The 20,260-nt window shown below is 40.3% G+C and overlaps 1 protein-coding gene and 2 non-coding genes across 3 annotated transcripts; all 3 read left to right on the top strand.

The window, feature by feature from the left end:
• Nucleotides 1-598: 598 nt before the first annotated feature.
• Nucleotides 599-12,414, top strand: LOC125525502 (uncharacterized; the record flags this gene model as incomplete). The annotated part of the gene is made up of 5 exons (XM_087537824.1): nucleotides 599-1,396; nucleotides 1,556-1,644; nucleotides 1,802-9,706; nucleotides 9,790-9,970; nucleotides 10,743-12,414. Coding segments are annotated over 2 exons (804 nt in total), but the record flags the coding sequence as incomplete, so codon positions are not given.
• Nucleotides 12,415-18,960: 6,546 nt separating this feature from the next.
• On the top strand, nucleotides 18,961-19,033 carry TRNAA-AGC (transfer RNA alanine (anticodon AGC)). The gene has a single exon. It is a non-coding gene; the product is annotated as a tRNA-Ala (tRNA).
• A 78-nt stretch (nucleotides 19,034-19,111) lies between these two features.
• Nucleotides 19,112-19,182, top strand: TRNAG-CCC (transfer RNA glycine (anticodon CCC)). Its single transcript has one exon. It is a non-coding gene; the product is annotated as a tRNA-Gly (tRNA).
• The last annotated feature ends 1,078 nt before the right edge of the window (nucleotides 19,183-20,260 follow it).

Raw genomic sequence — 20,260 nt, 5'->3', positions numbered from 1 at the left:
TTAGTCGAGCCAAATCCCAAGTAGATTCGTTTGCATCTTTTTCCTGCATGTGATTAGTCGAGGCAGATCTGAGCTAAGTGGGAAATTGAAAAAAAAAAACAATCTCTTCTTTACCAAAATCAAGTTCTTTGGATGCTTGGACCATGAAATTGCTGCCATTGCAATTTTGATATGTTAAACTATAATCTTCTGATGTTGTGGACACTTGTGTTTCACACTTGCGCACAATCTTGATTCTAGATGTGAGTAATCCTATCGAACAGACATGATGCGTTTTTATTCAGGCAAACTATTTTGTTTGAGCAAGTCTGAAATCTGTATAATGCCTCTCCAGTGAAAATATTCCGTCTGGGTTCAGCTTAGTGCATTGAGTGAAACACTCGACAAAATTAAATCAGGGCTGTAGGTAATCCTAGTCCTACTCACCTCAACAGACTTGATGCTTTGCACTCGGAGTTTAGAAATTAGAATGTGATGTTGCAGTTTTGTTGTCTGAAAAAGTCTGAACCATATGCATTGTTTTTCTAGCGAGGAAACTGCACTTGTCCCCAGTATAGGAGGGAGGCAGTATGCAGTTTAGTTGTCTGAAAAAGTCTGAACCAACACCAGCAACCCCAACAACAACAGTATGCCATTGGAACTGCACCTCCTGATGCTAGCAGCTACAATTACATCCAGTCTGTTACTCATGCTTCACAAGGGTATGGTGATTCTACATACTCTCAGCAGAGTGGCGGGCAGCAAGCTTATGATTACTCTGGTTATCAGACGCAAGGGCTGTCTTACTCGCAGCGGCCTGGATATGATTAGTAGAACTATGGGGCATCTGGCTATGGGGCATCAGCTGCTAACCCAACTCAGGATGGTGGTACTGCACCGAGCTATGGTGGTCCAGGTGGCACTGGTCAAGCAACTTCAGGGCAGCAAGCTTCAACTCCAGCCACCTATACTACTGCTGCTGCATCAAGCTACATGGCGCAAGGTTCTGCCCCCTCAATCTGGATACACTGCTCCACACAGCCTGACTATGATATGCAGCCACCACCACAGGCCACGTATGGCCCGGGTGCTTATGGGTAGCCTCCACATGCTCAGAAGCCACCTTCATCTGCTCCGTATGGACAGGCACCGCCTACTCAGGCTGGTTATGGGCAGTATGGATACAGTCAGCCAGGCTATGGTGCACCACCGCCTTCCCCTGGTGCACCCACTGCTAGCTAGGCAGGCTATGGCCAGTAGCAGTCATACTGTGATCATTATGCTACTGGTAGTTATGGACTGCCAACAATGTATTCTACCGAAGTTACACCACCTGCTGCGTCCCAGGATCAATCCACCGCCGGTCCTACGCCTTACGACAACCCCCCCCCCCAAAAAAAAACTTCTCAGAATTAAGGTACCTGCTCTTGCTTCATCTGCAATCTGGTTTCCTTTGCTCTGCCACTTGAAGCAATATCCTCTAGTTTATCCATATTATCTTATTTGTTATTGCTTGATTATCCTGGTTTTGTTGCTCATGTGCTCATGTGTGCCTTGTGTGATCGCCCCAGTGCAGGTCTAAATCGGCATGTAAGTGAAGGCGTATTTCTCCTTCATGCCTTGGACGTTGGCCCCCCTCCCCCTGGTGTAGTACTGTTTAATCAGGTAGACCCGTTCTGGCTCACAATACCATTTCTCTTTTTCTAAAATCCAGGGTACTACTTCTGTAAAATTTCCCTCTTTCCAATGATACTACTTCTGTAAATTATGGAGCCCTTTGCACATATTGTTTATTGACTGTGTGTTAATTTTATTTTTCCAGTGAGTAGAAATCATTATCTTTCGAAAGATTCAAGGACGTTTGAGGAGTGACCAAAACCATTGAAGACTTTGCCAAGCGAGGCAAGCAACCTACTTTGATCATGTTGAACCCATATTTGCATTACACTTAGAATTATTTTTCATGCATAAAGTATTGTTTACTAGTATTGTTATGTTAATTAAATTAGCTAGGGTTTAGCTATGCCCCATGTCCTTGATATTGACACCCCTTTGACATTCTTATGCTAAGTAAATTAGCTAGGGTTTAGCTATGCTCTATGTGCTTGATATTGACACCCTCCTTTGACATTCTTAATACCCCTCCTTTCTAACCATGTAGTGGTCAAATAAATGTGGGTCATATGTGCAAGTTTAATAGTAATGCTTAGCCATGCTAGTCGCATAAATCATAGGACTTGGGAAGAATCTTTATTACTCATAAATGTTTTACAAAAACCCAAGGGTGTCACTAAAGCCCATGGGTTATTATATTGGCGGATAAATGGATCTTTAATAAACTTGAAGCAATTTGGATTTAGTTAGGCAATTATGATCTTGAACCGAATTTCATGGTGGATTATGAGATTTTGATGCATTTATTTAGTTCATTGTGATCTCGAGGAGATAGTCAAAAATGTTCGGTGGATTAATTAATCTTGGACAATTTGGATTTAGTTAGGTGATTGTGATATTGAACCGTATTTTTTGATGGATTATGAGATTTTAGGTGGATTTAGTTACGTGATTTAATCTTGAGAATATAGTCTAAAATGTTCAGTTGATTATGAGAGTTTAGGTATGGTAGATGAGCATGGTGATTATTATATTGGTGGATAAATAGATTTTAATTTTGTTTGGAACATTTTGTATTTAGTTAAGTGGTTGTGATCTTAAACCTCATTTTACGGTGGATTATGAGGTTTTGGTTGGATTTAGGTAGGTGAGTGATCTTGACGAGCTAGTAAAAGACGTTTGGTGGATTATGTGAATTTAGGTCTAGTAGGTGAGCATGGTGGTAATTATAACGGTTAAGTAATTTTTTAATAAAATTGAGAAAATTTGGATTTAGTTAAGCGATTGTGATCTTGAACCAAATTTCATGGTGGATTACGAGATTTTAGATGGATTTTGTTAGTTGATTGTGATCTTGAGGAGACATTCAAAGATATTCAATGGATTAATTAACCTTGAACAATTTGAATTTAGGTAGGCTATTGTGATATTGAACCGAATTTCACGATGATTTATGTGATTTTAGGTGGATTTAGTTTAGTTATTATGATCTTGAGAAGATGGTCAAAGATGTTCGGTGGATGTTAAGATTTTAGGTCTAGTATGTGAGCATGGTGACTATTATATTGGTGGATAAATAGACCTTTAATTTAGTTTGAAACAATTTGAATTTAGTTAGATGATTGTGATCTTTTAAGAAAATCCACGGTGGATTTTGATGTTTGGGTTAGCTTTAGTTAGGTGATTGTGATCCTCATGAGATAGTCAAAGATGTTCGATGGATTATCTGAGAATTAATGTCTAGTAAGTGAGCATGGTGGTTATTATATTGGTGGATAAATAGATTTTTAGTGAACTTGGAGTAATTTGGATTTAGTTAGGCAATTGTGATTTTGAACCAAATTTCATGGTGAATTATGAGATTTTAAATGGATTTAATTAGTTGATTGAGATCTTGAGGAGATAGTCCAAGATGTTCGGTTGATTAATTAATATATTTTTTAACACAGTACAGACACAAGTGCTCATATAAACGAGCATACACTCACCCCTATGAGCACCTTCGAGAGACTGAGCCGGCATATCATCTTGAGATTTTACGAAGTCACTGTAGGTGTCGCGTCTCATAGTCGACAGGAACAATTTGGATTTAGTTTGGTGATTTATTTGATACTAGGTGGATTTAGTTAGGTGATTGTGACTTGAGAAGATAGTCATTGTTTGGTGGATTATGAGATTTTAGTTATAGAAATGAGCATGGTGATTATTATATTGATAGGTAAACAGATATTTAATTTAGTTTGGATCAATTTGGATTTAGGTAGGTGATTATGATCTTTTAACCAAAATTTTATGGTGGATTATGAGGTTTTGGTTGGATTTATTTAGGTGATTGGGATCTTGACGAGCTACTAAAAAAATCGGTAGATTATGTGAATTTAGGTCTAGTAGGTGAGCATCTTGGTTATTATATTGGTGGATAGATGGATTTTTAGTAAACTTGGAAAAAATAGAATTTAGGTGATTGTGATCTTAAACCAAATTTTATGGTGGATTATGAGATTTTTGATGGATTACTTAGTTGATTGTGATCTTGAGGAGATAGTCAAAGATATTCGGTGTATTAATTAATCTTATTCAATTTGGATTTAGTTAGGTGATTGTGATATTGAGCTAAATTTCTCTGTGATTTATGAGATTTTAGTTGGATTTAGTTTGGTGATTATGTCTTGAGAAGATAATCAAAGATGTTTGGTGGCTTATGAGATTTTAGGTCTAATAACTAAGCATGGTGATTATTATATTGGTGGATAAACAAATATTTAATTTAGTTTGAAACAATTTGGATTTAGTTTGGTGATTATGATCTTCTAACCTAATTTACGGTGGATTATAAGGTTTTGGTTGGATTAAGTTAGGTGATTGTGATTTTGACAAGCTAGTAAAAGATGTTCGGTGGATTATGTGAATTTAGGTCTAGTAGGTAAGCGTGTTGATTATTATATTGGTTGATAAAGGTGAGGGCCACACAATTGACTCAAGGCGATGATGCCACTATTGAAAATAACTGGTAAACAAGGCAACAGAGGAGAGACTGGGGGTAGTGGTAGTAGATGGACTTTGATCCAGCATCCCACGTGCCTGTGCACTCTCCGTTCCCCGCTGATCCGGCTTGGTGTCCTTGTCCTGTTTGCGGATTTTGTGTCACGCACTTGATTAAGCATCCCATGTTCTCCTAATGTGCGTCCTTGGCCTTGACGATAGGTAGCGCCGTGTTCTCGGGCGCGTCCCGTGGGTAAAATTCAGGTATGTGTTGATTGTCTAAGCTCTTGCTCGCCATTGGTGGTGCTTGAGCGTGTGGTCATGGTGTCGCCCAACAAGGGAACATGGGGTGTGGGATCAAGACAGCACACATCAACCTGTCAACAGGCAACGGACGCCTGCCCAGACTTAGAGGGAGCAGAGGTGGACACAAAGGTGGATGTTGTGCTCCATAGCAGTCTCAATAGGGTGCTCATCAGTAAGAGCAACACGAGCAAGAAGATCCTGGATATACTCCTCTTAGGAAATAAAGAATCCATTAGAGGTAGAAGAACCTCAATCTCAAGGAAGTAGCGACTTCTTTAGTAAACATGGAGCAATTTGGATTTAATTAGGCGATTGTGATCTTGAACACGTTTTGTGGTGGATTACAAGATTTTTCAACGTGGTGGATTACGAGATTTTTCAATGGATTTAGTTGATTGTGATCTTGAGGAGATAGTCAAAGATGTTTGGTGTATTAATTAATCTCAAACAATATGGATTTAGTTAGGTAATTGTGATATTGAACCAAATTTCTCTGTCATTTATGAGATTTTAGTTGGATTAAGTTAGGTGATTGTGTCTTGAGATGATAATCCGAAATGTTTTGTGGATCATGAGATTTTAGGTCTAGTAGATGAACATGATGATTATTTTATTGGTGAGATAAATAGATATTTAATTTAGTTTGGAATGATTTGAATTTAGTTATGTGATTGTGATCTTTTAACCTAATTTTATGATGGATTGTAAGGTTCTAGTTGGATTTAGTTAGGTGGGCGTGATTTTGACGAGCTAGTAAAAAATGTTCGATGAATTATGCGAATTTAGGTCTAGTAGGTGAGCATATTGATTATTATATTGGTGGATAAATGAATCTTTAATAAATTTGGAACAATTTGGATTTAGTTAGGGCGATTGTGACCTTGAACCAAACTTTATGGTGGAATATGATATTTTTATGGATTAGTTAGTTGATTGTGATCTTGAGAAGATATTGAAAGATGTTTGCTGGATTAATTAATCTTGAACAATTTGGATTTAGTTAGGTGGTTGTGATACTGAACCGAATTTCATGCTGGGTTATTAGATTTTAGGTGGACTTAGTAGGTGATTGTGTCTTGAGAACATAGTCAAAGATGTTTGCTGGACTATGAGATTTTCGATTTAGTAGGTTAGAATCGTGATTATTATATTGGTGGATAAACAAATCTTTGATTTAGTTTGGAACAATTTTGATTTAGTTAGATGATTGTTATTTTTCAACCAAATTGACGGTGGTTTTTGAGGTTTTGTTGGATTTAGTTAGGTGACTGTGATCTCGATGAGTTAGACAAAGATGTTCGATGAATTATGTTAATTTAGGTCTAGTAAGTGAGCGTGGTGGTTATTATATTGATGGATAATTGTGCCTTTAGTGAACATGGAGCAATTTGGATGTAGTTAGGAGATTGTGATCTTGAACAAATTTCACAGTGGATTACGAGATTTTCAATAGGTTTAGTTAGTAGATTGTGATCTTGGGAAGATGTCAAAGATGTTAGGTGGATTAATTAATATTTGGATTTAGTTAGATGATTGTGATATTGAACCAAATTTGTTTGTGATTTATGAGATTTTAGTTGGATTTAGTTAGATGATTGTGTCTTGAGATGATAATCAAAGATGTTCGGTGGATTATGTGAATTTAGGTCTAGTAAGTGAGCATGTTGATTATTATATTGGTTGGCAGAGATGAGGGCCACACAAGTGACTAGACGATGATGCCACTACTGAAAATAACTGATAAACAAGGCAACAGAGGAGAGACTAGGGGTAGTGGCAGCAGATGGAGTTTGATCTAGCATCCCACGTGCCTGTGCACTCTCCGTTCCCCGCTGATCCGGCTTGGTGTCCTTGTCCTATTTACGGATTTTGTGTCACGCACTTGATTAAGCATCCCATGTTCTCCTAATGTGCGCCCTTGGCCTTGACGATAGGTAGCGCCGTGTTCTCGGGTGCGTCCCGTGGGTAAAATTCAGGTATGCGTCGATTGTCAAAGCTCATGCTCGCCATTGGTGGTGCTTGAGCATGCGGTCATGGTGTCGCCCAACAAGGGAACACGGGATGTGGGATCAAGACAGCACACATATCAACCCGTCACCAGGCAACGGACAGGCACTTACAGGGAGCGGAGGTGGACACATAGGTGGATGTTGAGGTCCATAGCAGTCTCAACAGTGTGCTCATCAGTAAGAGCAACACAAGCAAGAAGATCCTGGATATACTCCTCTTAGGAAATAAAGAAGCCATTAGAGGTATAGAAGAAACCCCAATCTCAAGGAAGTAGCGACTTCTTTAGTAAACATGGAGCAATTTGGATTTAATTAGGCGATTGTGATCTTGAACAAATTTCATGGTGGATTATGAAATTTTTCAATGGATTTAGTTGATTGTGATCTTGAGATAGTCAAAGATGTTCGGCGTATTGATTAATCTCGAACAATATGGATTTAGTTAGGTGATTGTGATATTGAACCAAATTACTCTGTGATTTATAAGATTTTAGTTGGATTTAGGTAGGTGATTGTGTCTCAAGATGATAATCAAAAATGTTTTGTGGATCATGAGATTTTAGGTCTAGTAGATGAGCATGATGATTATTATATTGGTGAGATAAATAGATATTTAATTTAGTTTGGAATGATTTGAATTTAGTTATGTGATTGTGATCTTTTAACCTAATTTTATGATGGATTATAAGGTGCTAGTTGGATTTAGTTAGGTGGGCGTGATTTTGACGAGCTAGTAAAAAATGTTCGGTGAATTATGCGAATTTAGGTCTAGTAGGTGAGCATGTTGATTATTATATTGGTGGATAAATGAATCTTCAATAAATTTGGAACAATTTTGATTTAGTTAGGTGATTGTGACCTTGAACCAAACTTTATGGTGGATTATGAGATTTTTTATGGATTAGTTAGTTGATTGTGATCTTGAGAAGATATTCAAAGATGTTTGGTGGATTAATTATTCTTGAACAATTTGGATTTAGTTAGGTAGTTGTGATACTGAACTGAATTTCATGCTGGGTTATGAGATTTTAGGTGGATTTAGTAGGTGATCATGTCTTGAGAACATAGTCAAAGATGTTTCCTGGACTATGAGAATGGTGATTATTATATTCGTGGGTAAACAAATCTTTGATTTAGTTAGGTGATTGTTACTTTTCAACCAAATTCACGGTGGATTTTGGTGGATTTAGTTAGGGGACTCTGATCTCAACGAGTTAGTCAAATATGTTTGGTGAATTATGTTAATTTAGGTCTAGTAAGTGAGCATGGTGGTTATTATATTGATGGATAAATCGCCCTTTAGTAAACATGGAGCAGATGTAGTTAGGCGATTGTGATCTTGAACGAATTTCACGGTGGATTACGAGATTTTCAATAGATTTAGTTAGTAGATTGTGATCTTCGGAAGATGTGAAAGATGTTCGATAGATTAATTAATCTTAAACAATTTGGATTTAGCTAGATGATTGTGATATTGAACCAAATTTCTCTGTGATTTATGAGATTTTAGTTGGATTTAGTTAGGTGATTGTGTCTTGAGATGATAATCAAACATGTTTGGTGGATTATGAGATTTTAGGTCTAGTAGATGAGCATGGTGGTTACTATATTGGTGGATGAACAAATATTTATTTAATTTGAAACAATTTGGATTTAGTTATGTGATTGTGATCTTTTGACCAAATTTTACGGTGGATTATGAGGTTTTGGTTGGATTTAGTTAGGTGATTGGTGTCTTGACGAGCTAGTAAAAGATGTTCGGCTAGATTATGCGAATTTAGGTCTAGTAGGTGAGCATGTTGATTATTATATTGGTGGATAAATAAATTTATAAACTTGAATTTTTTTTGGATTTAGTTAGGCGATTGTGATCTTGAACCAAATTTTATGGTGGATTATGACATATTTGATGGATTAGTTAGTTGATTGTGATGTTGAGGAGATAGACAAAGATGTTCGGTGTATTAATTAATCTTGAACAATTTGGATTTAGTTAGGTGATTGTGATATTGTACCAAATTTCTCCGTGATTTATGAGGTTTTAGTTGGATTTAGTTAGGAGACTGTGTCTTAAGAAGATAGTCAAAGATGTTTGGTGGATTATGAGATTTTAGGTCTAATAGATAAGCATGGTGATTATTATATTGGTGGATAAATGAACCTTTAAAAATTTGAAACAATTTGGATTTAGTTAGCGGCCTGTGATCTTTAACCAAATTTTATGGTGGATTATGAGATTTAGTTTGGCCGCGCTCCGCCTCTTCCTCGAGGAGCATGTGCAGTGCTGTGGCCTCAGAAGATGGGCGTCGACACCTGCAGCTTGTGCACAATGGTGACTCCACGCATCTCCTGTGCCCCACAACCCTCTCCTTCCCGGCAGAGGAGGAGCAGGAGCAAGGATGACGAGGCGGTTCAGGTTTGCCTCCACCTCAGTTCTCCCCCCTGCTCTCACTCTTGTCTCCCTTTTTTGTCTCATTCTGCAACTTCATTCAAGCATATATTTTAAATTGTTAGGTATTCCAGGTAGTTAGCTTATCTATGGACTTCCTGCAATCATTAATGTTCATTGTCTTTGTTTGGATTTTGTTGGGCACCTGCGGCAACGGCTGTCGGACACGACGGACGCTGCCAGGTCTGCGTCGACATCGTGCTCACGGAGTCTGGCCTCTGCATTGTGTTCTCCATCTTGCAGTGCATGATGAACTACACGCTAAAGTTCAGCTGAAGTTCCCATGTTTTCTTCTACTACAAGAGTTCTGTCGATTTGTACTACTTGGCTGCAAATGTATGCCGTTTGCATCACCATACGGATAGTGGTAAGAATGCAGCAGCAAATCCAATAGTAGGTAATCATGACAGTATTTCACCACCGGTATCTTGCTGTCTTTAATGGTTGCAGGTTTGTTCTTCTGGCACTATTCATGGTTCTCATCATAGCCATACTGAATGATGGCAAGTGGCATCTCTGAATTTATCATATGAATTGTGACTTTATGAGCTTGCTTGGCTACTGACCTGCTATGTGGGAAGGGCATCCTTTTACCAGAGCTATGGATTTTAACATGCTCCATTTCCTTCAGGTATTTTATCGCTCCATCCTTGATTTATCTGAGTCCAGTGGGGTTGCTCATGAATTACAGAATTTAGGCTTACAGTAGGATGAACTTCCTTGAGAATCAATAATAGAAAAGTTTTGGTTAAGAGCAATTTCCAATGTCAGAGAGAAAATTTACTTCACTGGTTAATAGGAATCCACCTCACATTTTCTTGTGTTGTGCCTTTCTCAAAGTAAAAAAAGCAAAAGTCGGAGAGATAAATTACTATTAGTTAAGACAACTAATTTGCATACAATGGCAGCAATGCACAAGCAGTGTCATTGTTAGCATGTACTTATTTCAGAGATGATTGGAGTAACTGTTGTTTAGCAGCCACAATATAATCGAATCACAATTAATAGACTAGTAGGCAAAGATATTGGAGGGCTACTTTCAGATCAATTCATGACTATACTTATGGTATGAGCTATTCCTATCGCCGCGAACTTGTTGAACACGGCAATACTGGTGAACAAAAGCACAAGTGTGTGTGCAGTGCGAGCTAAGAAAGCCGGTTAATCATTCAGCATTATGCATGGTATTCAGTCATGATTGCCAAGTGTCAAGTTCAGTTTAAAAGCTGAACCCTCAAGTGTTAAGTTTAGGTAACAGGGGTTGTGGAGTAACTGTAGCTGGATCAAATCCTGAATGTCAAGTTCAGAATATGATACTCAATTATCATGGCAAAATTTACTACTTTGGAATGTGTGGGTGCGCTGGTTTTCGACTAGTTGATCTAATCATCTTGAATTGACAGGTTTTCTGAATATACTCGCAAGTCGCAACCATGGCCTTACAGTGCTACACGCCTCTGTTGAAGCCCCAACTGGCCCAAGTCTCGGTCAACCCTTCCATTAACACGATACAGATTCCAGGTTTGCTTTGCCTTGCACGAATATGCTCGTTCCATGACATCTCGTTGGAATATGTACCGGATAACATGTGTTGATGTGTGGATGCACTGGCTAGCAATTAGTTATTCTAATACTCTTCTGATAATTATCTTCTCTGAATATACACGAAATAGTGGCCTTACAGAGTCAGTGCTCCGCCCCTCTGCTGAAGCCTTAACTGGCCCAAGTCTCGGCCAGCCCTTCTCTAAATCGATGCAGATTGCAGATTTGCCTCGCACCAATATGCTCCTTGCATAAGCTAGTAATCTCTGGCCATATTTCATTTTTTATCCCACTTGCATCATGCCTGATGACTTTTTTTGTGCCACCAATTTGTGTATGTTCAAGGAGTAGCAGATTTTACGCATCTTTTTTTTTGTGTCATTGCTTCATCAAATGGAAATTTAAGTAACGGGAGATTCGTGAAATGGAAATTTAAACCAGTTTATGATTTGGTGAGGAATCTATATATATTAGTGTGTGTTGTTACATTGAGCTCTAAATAACGGGGAGCACACAAAATTACATTCAATCCAAATAGGGCTGGTGTTTGCATCTGTATTCTGTAGTTCTGTATGTTGTATTCAAATAAACTGTTTCTTTTTAGGTGTTCATTTTCATCTTAATAATGCTGATTGTTATTCACTTGGAACCATCATGTAAACCTAGCTGGACATGGTCAAACTATAATTTTCCATGTTTCAAAATAGTATGTGGTTTAGTACTTTGTTCCAAGAGTCTTTCTTCACAGCATGGATTTTTTTTTTAGTATTCTCCTAAATCTTTTTGGTGTCTTGATGTGATCTGATCATCAGAATGCATGAACTGTATTGAATTCTTGTAAGGAAGCATTTGAATGTTACTTGTCCTGATCTAATTATCTGCAATCCACAGGTTATGGAACTGCACTTGCAATGGTAGCAGGAACGACCTTGCTTGGGCGACCTTCTTGTTATGATATTGTTGTCTAAGATAAAATCCCTGAATCTGCTCCATGGTTTGTTGTCTAAGTTAAAATCCCTGAATCTGCTCCATGGTTTTGTTGTGTTGGATGTGCCCCAAGAAGCTTCTTTTTTTGATTTTTGTTGTCATGCTCCTCATACTCATTATGAAGTTTGGCAAATATCAATTCTCTGCATGTTCTTCATAACTATGGCGAATCACATGAAGTTCAAATGTTAGCATAACTAATAAGTTGTATGTTCGGCAATGACACAATGCACAGATCAAGTGTTAGTTTTCTGAAACTGTTGTACTGTGAACTGATGCTAACTTCCTCACTTTTATTTGTAGTTTGGCCTACATCGGTACCTGGTGTCGATGTGAAGGAAAATACCTTAGACCTTAGCAGGACTACTTACCGCCGCCTTGCAACTCATTTTCTCCAGAAGTGTCTCGGCCTCAGATATGACAACTTGAGAATTCAGATTTTTTGTAGCGCAGAACCCATAAGTTCCTATCTTTGTGCTAGCTAAACTTGAGCTTAAGTTGTAATGGTGTAGTCAAAATTATTTGTGTGGTGAATTTTTATTCTTTTATGTGTCTGTATTGAGTTTTGTAGTTTTATTTGATAATTATTTGTGCAAATTTAAGTACTGGCAGTTTCTCCGGTTATCTGTAGAAAGAAAAGCATCATCCCCACTATAATTATCAAAAAATTATAGCAACTCATGTTCACTAAGTTTAGTAACAATATTAGTTTCTCCATTGTGAGCTGCTAGTGCTTAATCTCTAGCCACAAATTGAGCAAACGAGCGTAGAACATCATGTATGTTGTAGACACACTGATCAACAAACTATGTATTTGGCTCTATAAGATTTCTCAGTATCAGCTCCTTATAGTACTTGCTTCCTAGTTCTTCTAAGTCATCCAAGGTCCCGTGAAGAAACTCTTCACTAATCCACATGCCAATGATTTCCTTGCTTAAAAACGCCACAGTTTTAGGGAGAAGGGAGTAGTGCAGAAAGCATTGTTTGGCACAAGAAGATAAATCTTTGTTTGAATTTTAATTTTTTGTGTGTACACCACAGTTTTTGTACATTTTGTTTTGTTGATGTGCAAACTGTTGCCACTGGAATCGGCCAAAATATCAGCAATTTTTTAGATAAATAATGGAAATATCATGGTGAAACTGTGACCCAAACAAAGATGAACTGGGAATTAGCACATTGTTGACCAAAATAGACCAGGTTCAACTGTCTGGTCCTTTTTTGGGGGTAAAAGGAACAAGATTAGGTTCCGCTAAACAAAAACAGAGACATGTAACATCAAAATAACTCCAGGCAACACAACCGGTCACAGAGGCAGCAGCAAAGAAAGACCCTACAAGTTACAAGATTTATACCACCAACCTTTTTCTCCCAACTGCTGAAAGTCAATCAATCCCTGTTTCAAAAAAAGCCAATCATCAAGTTCATGACTAATTCATTCCTAACCTCCAAAAAGAACTTGGAAACAAAACCAACCAAAGGCCAAGCTCGTAGATCTTCCCTCGTCTCGTCTTTGTCTGTTATCTGAACTTGCACATTTGTCATATAAGTGTTCAGTTCTTCAGTATCTTCCTTCAAGTGGCGATAGTCTAGTTGGGTCTCGATCGGGCATGAGGCGATGACATAGTGTTGGATGGTCTTGCTTCCGGTTCTGGCCAGGGCAGTCGACGGCGGTGTCTGCGAGCATTGCTTCCTTCTTGAAGGCATCGTTGAGGCGACATGCTCGCTTCTACGCCCAAAGTAACTCTAGGGCTCTAGGGAAAATCTTAGATCCACCACGAGATTTGGATCGAAGTTTGAGATGTCCTCTCGATCCAAAATAATTTTAACGGTAAGGTTGGATCTTTAGGCAAACATGATCACCCATAGAGAAAGATCTTTCATTCCTTTTTCATATTTGTGAAGTATTTCATTCTGGTTTGCGCTTGTTCATTATTTGTTCTGAATTGAGCAACCATTTGTTCACTGTCATAAATGGTCATTTGGGGAGGTTTATAACCATATAAGGCCTCAAAAGGAGTTTTTTTCAGTGAGAAGTGGTAAGAGTTATTGTGCCACAGTTCAGCTAGTGGGAGCCAAAACACAGGGTGAATTGGTCAACTCTTTTTATTTGGTCGTTTGGGGAGGTTTATAACCATATAAGGCCTCGAAAACCATGCAACGCAGATAGAAGACTTGGTGCATTGGTCAACTCTTTTTATTTGGTCGTCAGTTTGCGGGGTGTGATGTTGTGTTGATACATCGTTCCACCTTCACACATTTGAAAAGTTCTTGATAGAGTTAACTCAAAGATTTAAGGAATGTTATGTGAAAGATCGTGGATGTCGCCTAGAGAGGGGGGGGGGGTGAATAGGCGTTTTAAAATAATTACGATTTAGGCTTGAACAAATGCAGAATAAACCTAGCGGTTAATTTGTCAAGCACAAAACCTAAAACAACTAGGCTCACCTATGTGCACCAACAACTTATGCTAAGCAAGATAAGCAACTATGCGATAGCAAGATATATGACAAGAAACAATATGGCTATCACAAAGTAAAGTGCATAAGTAAAGAGCTCGGGTAAGAGATAACCGAGGCACGCGGAGACGATGATGTATCCCGAAGTTCACACCCTTGCGGATGCTAATCTCCGTTTGGAGCGGTGTGGAGGCACAATGCTCCCCAAGAAGCCACTAGGGCCACCGTAATCTCCTCACGCCCTCGCACAATGCAAGATGCCGTGATTCCACTAAAGGACCCTTGAGGGCGGTCACCGAACCCGTACAAATGGCAACCCTTGGGGGCGGTCACCGAACCCGTACACTTTGGCAACCCTTGGGGCGGTCACCGATACCCGTCAAATTGCTCGGGGCGATCTCCACAACCTAATTGGAGACCCCGACGCTTGCCCGGAGCTTTACACCACAATGATTGAGCTCCGAACAACACCAACCGTTTAGGGCGCCAAGGCACCCAAGAGGAACAAGCTCTAGGGTGCCCAAACACCCAAGAGTAATAAGCTTCTCAAACTTCACTTCCACGTATCACCGTCGAGAACTCAAACCGATGCACCAAATGCAATGGCAAGGGCACACGGAGTGCCCAAGTCCTTCTCTCTCAAACCCCACCGGAGCAACTAGTGCTAGGGAGGAAAATGAGAGGAAGAGCAAGAAGGAGAACACCAAGAACTCCAAGATCTAGATCCAAGGGGTTCCCCTCACATAGAGGAGAAAGTGATTGGTGGAAATGTGGATCTAGATCTCCTCTCTCTTTTCCCTAAAAAACTAGTAAGAATCCATGGAGGGATTGAGAGTTAACAAGCTCAAAGAAGGTCAACAATGGGGGAAGAACACGAGCTTAAAAGGTTAGGGTCAATGGGGAAGAAGACCCCCTTTTATAGGAGGGGGAAATCCAACCGTTATGTGCTCAGCCCGCACATGAGCGGTACTACCGCTCCTGGTCCCGGTACAACCGGGACTCACAGTATACGTGCAGAACCCTACCAGGCGGTACAACCGGGCGACCAGGCGGTAGCACCGGTTGAGAAGAACAACCGGACCAAGCGCCCAGCCACCGCTCAACCACCGCATAGGAACAAAAGAGAGTCACCCCTGAGTGCGGTAGTCGAGCGGTACCGGGCCGGTGCAACCGCATGGCCTTGAGCGCTCGGGCGGCTAAGTCCTGAGCGGTAGAACCGCTCCGGACACCGGTGGTACCGGTACGACCGGACCAACCGGGCCACCACCGCCCGAGTACCGCATCAAAACAGAGGTCTGACCGGTACTTGGGCGGTGCCTGGCCGGAACAACCGCCCAAGAGTTTGCTGAGCAAGTTGGCGGTACCACCGGCCGGAAGCAGCGGTACAACGACTGAGAGCTCCAGGCGGTACTACCGCTGGGGCACGCGGTACTACCGCTGGGACCAGACAAAAACCACTCTCAAGAAAACCAGAACTGCCATAACTTCTGCATATGAGCTCCGAATTGAGCAAACTCAAGCTTATTGGAAACAAGACGACGAGTAGCATCAAAACAGCGACTGGATATAGTAAGAAGAGGCAGAGGAGGTATGCCAACAAATAGAGGAGTGAAACCTCCAACCGAGAAGAACCGGCAAAACCTCGAACATCGAAAACATCATAGAAGATGCAAGTGAACTCCGTTTTCAATGAACTCGAGCTTGTCATCAAGATGACCATAAGCTCTAAGACTCACAAAGAGAACCAAACAAGAACCAAGAAAGATGATGCAAGGATGCAATGGTTTGAGCTCTCTACGAACGATACGATCAAGTTACTCATCGAGAGCCCCCCTTGATAGTACGGCAATCGATCCTATAACCCGGTCTCCCAACTACCATCATGAGACTGGTAAAATAGAAAACCTATCAAGGGCAAACCTTTGCCTTGCACATGGTCCACTTGAGCTAGATGATGACAATCTTGACTCCCTCAAGTTGGACCACCTTTCTTGACTGTGTTGACTCGATGAAGACTAGTTGATTGCTCCCCCATACTCCACTATGGGTGAGCCACTCTTCCGCACATCTTCACAAGTCCATTATCACCACAAAGGACGGCAAGCTTCAAGCATTTGATCTCTTCGTGATGCTCCACTTGAACTTGCACACCGCAACCTAACCCCATAAAGAACTCTCACGTAGACCATGGGTTAGTACACAAAGCGTAATTGACAATTCTTACCATACCATGGGATCACTTGATCCCTCTCGGTACATCTTCTGCGCTTTGTGAGTTGATCAACTTGATTCACTCTTGACTTAGTCTTGATCATCCTTGAACCTTTCCAATTCTCTTCATTTGAATGATGTCTTGAAGGTAGACATGAATGATCACACAATCTTCTTCTTCAAGACATGCTTGCAATAAGCTCAACTCTCACATGACCAATCTTTGGATAATTCCTTGAATAACACCTTGGTCGACACAAACTTTCCTTGAAACCAACACATGTACTCCAAGAAAAGCCTATGGACAAAACCTTCAAATATAACTCAAGGCAACCATTAGTCCATAGAGATTGTCATCAATTACCAAAACCAAACATGGGGGCACCACATGTTTTTTCATTATGTAACTCCGTCACCGTGACTTTGTCCGCCATAACCTGGAAGACACTCTGAGTAGTGTATGGGAGTGCTAATTGGTAGGAAGTGAGCATACTTTAATTTCACACAAACCACTACTTCCAATATTACTTCTTTCCTTGGATTTGGGAACACAAGTGATAAAGTCCATTGTAATGTGAGACCAAGCAATGGGAGGAGATGATAGATGTTAAAGTTTACTGGGAGGATGTATATGTTCAAATTTTGTGGTTTGACAACTAGGGCACCGAGGGACAAATGTTTCCACTATAGATTTTAACTTTTGCAAATAGAGAATCCTTTCGATCCTGTGGTAAATAGCTCTTATCTCGAATGACCACCTAATGTAGAAGAATGGAAGTTAGATGTACCAACATAAAGCCTATTGTTGTACTTGAGGATGCCATTGTGGAGAAAGAATTGACGAGTGGGATCAACATCAGAAGCAACTTCTTGTGTTAGAATTAGTTGCAATCTACCTATATAATCTTGTAGTTACAACAGGAACAACTTGATTCATAGAGATAAGGTATTGGACATAGTTTAAACTAGTTCCCTCAACTATCAAACTGTGATCTGGGAAGATCTATTGTAACCGACATGTGTATATCGTTATAAATACAATCCACGCAGCCTCCTTCAGGAGGTACAAACGCTTACACAAAATCTCACATGGTATCACGAGCCAGTCCACTTTGGATCACATCTAGTGTGTTGCATCCAACCAAAGTTATGGCTAGCTCCTCCACCGCATCACCCCTTTATCTCATTGTGTCCTTAGCCCATTTCATCACGGAGAAGCTGGCCAAGACCAATCATCTGCTCTGGAAGGGGCAGGTTCTCTCCACAACTCGTAGCGCACAAAAACATCGCTTCATTGACTCGACGGTTGTTGTTCGAGTGGAAACTCTCCCCGGCATCATAAAGATGGGTAGGTCATCACCGTGGTGAACCCAGTACACCTCATGGTCACTGATTGAATGGATCTTAAGCGCTCATCACCCAGCCGATTGTGTTGCGCACATGGAAGGCCATTTAGAACATCTTCCTAACCCAAATAAAACTCGCTCTGTAAACACACACATAGCTCTCTCGCAGCATGCTTGCAGCGGTCATCATCCAACCTATTATGGCACGCACATTAAAGGAACTAATGTGGCACACACATTGAAGGCCACTGAGGGCATCTTCTCAACATAGACAGGCTCGCGCCGTAAACACCCGCAACCCGCTAGCTACTACACACAAGGGCTCCGTCCATCTCCGACTACATCAACAAATTCAAGGCACTCGACGACGAGATGGCATCCGCGGTTAAGCCACTTGGGGATGAGGACGATAGTGGTGATGGAATGATAATTCTCGTCATGTAATTCATACTCTGTTGATCTATCCTGATGACCAAAGACGTTTCTGGATTTTTAATGCTTCCGTTTCTTTATTAGAGCCTCCGGTCGGTGCTCGAGTATGAAGTATGAACACAAACATGAGGTGTGAGTCGAGTCCACCAAGGAAACAAAAAAGATGCCGCATACGGGAGAAGCAATACACGAGCCGGATTAGAAGAAGGGGAAATAACCGTATCGCCCAAGGTTGGGTAAGCAATACTACACCAAAAACAGGACCCAACGAGCAAGACTAAGCTTTTTTTTTTTATTCAACCTTCCACTTTTATTAAGCTAAAACAGGAATTTCATCCGAGACAGTACTTAAAATACAATGTGGGGGAACAAGGTCCCAAAACTCTGAAACTCTACTGCTAAGCCCCAACTTTGCTAACGAATGAGCAACCCCATTAGCCGATCGCCGGACCCAAGTAATCTTGTAATCCTGTCTAGTCTTTAACAATGCTTTAACTTCCTCCACAATCTGCCCTACAGCAGATAAATTCCGCGTTTGATCATTGATCAACCCCACCATAGCCTAAGCTGTGTTTATTAAAAGATGCGTATTTTTAGGTAAATTATAAGATGAATATTAACGCTAGTTAACTACAACACGTAATGGGGATGTAGCTCAGATGGTAGAGCGCTCGCTTAGCATGCGAGAGGTATGGGGATCGATACCCCACTTCTCCAATTCTCAATTTTTGTTCTTTTTCACATGGCCTGGTCTATGAGGATGACAAGCTGAAGACAAAACATATAACCATCAAGGCGCATCTGGTGTAGTGGTATCATAGTACCCTCCCACGGTACTGACCAGGGTTCGATTCCCTGGATGCGCATTTCTTTTCCATTTTAATTTTTCTTTCTACGTTCTAAGTTTTTGTACATTTTGTTTTGTTGCTGTGGGAACTGTCGCCATCGGAATGGCCAAAAAATCAGCAAAATTTTAGATAAAATAATAGAAATATCATGGTGAAACTGTGACCATGCAAGGTACAGATCTTCATACAAACCAAGATGAACTGGTAATTAGCACATTGCTGAACCAAAAAAGACCAGGTTCAACTGCCTGGTCCTTTTTTGGGGGTAAAAGGAACAAGACTAGGTTCCACTATGACAATTCGGGTCACAGAAGCAGCAGCAAAGAAAGACCCCAGCTAGCAACACTTATACAAGATTTATATCACCGAGTAGGGCGTTTCGGTAATCAGGCTTATCTGCACCCGGTTAGAAAAAAAATCAAAACAAAATCAAAAAATTCCAACTTTTTTTTGTAGTAGACAATTTGATGCGTCAGGCCCGCTCCAAATTTTATGTCATTTGAACATCTGAGCAGCTCTCAGGAAAAAAGACAAATCAGACCAAAATAGTACATGAACAGTAAACTTTTTGTACAGACTTCCAATTTATTTTTTTTGCTGAGAGCTCCTCCTCAGATGTCCAAATGATTTGAAAATTGGAGCGAACTCCATGCATCAAATTATCTACCGCATAATAATTTTTCAGATTTTTTTTGAATTTTTCTAGTATTTGTTTTGATTTTTTTCGTCAGCGCAGGTGCAAATGAGCTCGGGTGCAGAGATGGAATTTCATATATCACCAACGTCTCTTCTCCCAACTGGTGAAAGTCAATCAATCAAGTTCATAAATAATTCATTCCTACCCCCCAAAAAGAATCTGGAAACAAAACCAAAAGCCAAGCTCTTTTCTCTGAAATGGTTGAAAGTCAATGGAACAAAGCCTGTACTTGCCAGAAAACAGAAACAATATTCGTGTTGAAGTAGTAAAACCTGCCACTGTAGTGACGATCAGACACAAAACCATGCTGCTGAGCACCAAAATGGCATGCAGCTTCCGAAATATGCCTGAACATGAAATCAGCAGGACCAAAGCGTGCACTGAACATGAAAGATCAAA

The sequence above is a fragment of the Triticum urartu genome, chromosome 7A (genome assembly GCF_056163025.1).
Source record: "Triticum urartu cultivar PI428250 chromosome 7A, HENAU_Tu73, whole genome shotgun sequence".
Classification (NCBI taxonomy): Eukaryota; Viridiplantae; Streptophyta; class Magnoliopsida; order Poales; family Poaceae; genus Triticum; species Triticum urartu.
Note: the sequence above shows the minus strand (reverse complement) of the source record. Positions and strands in the feature narration are given on the sequence as shown.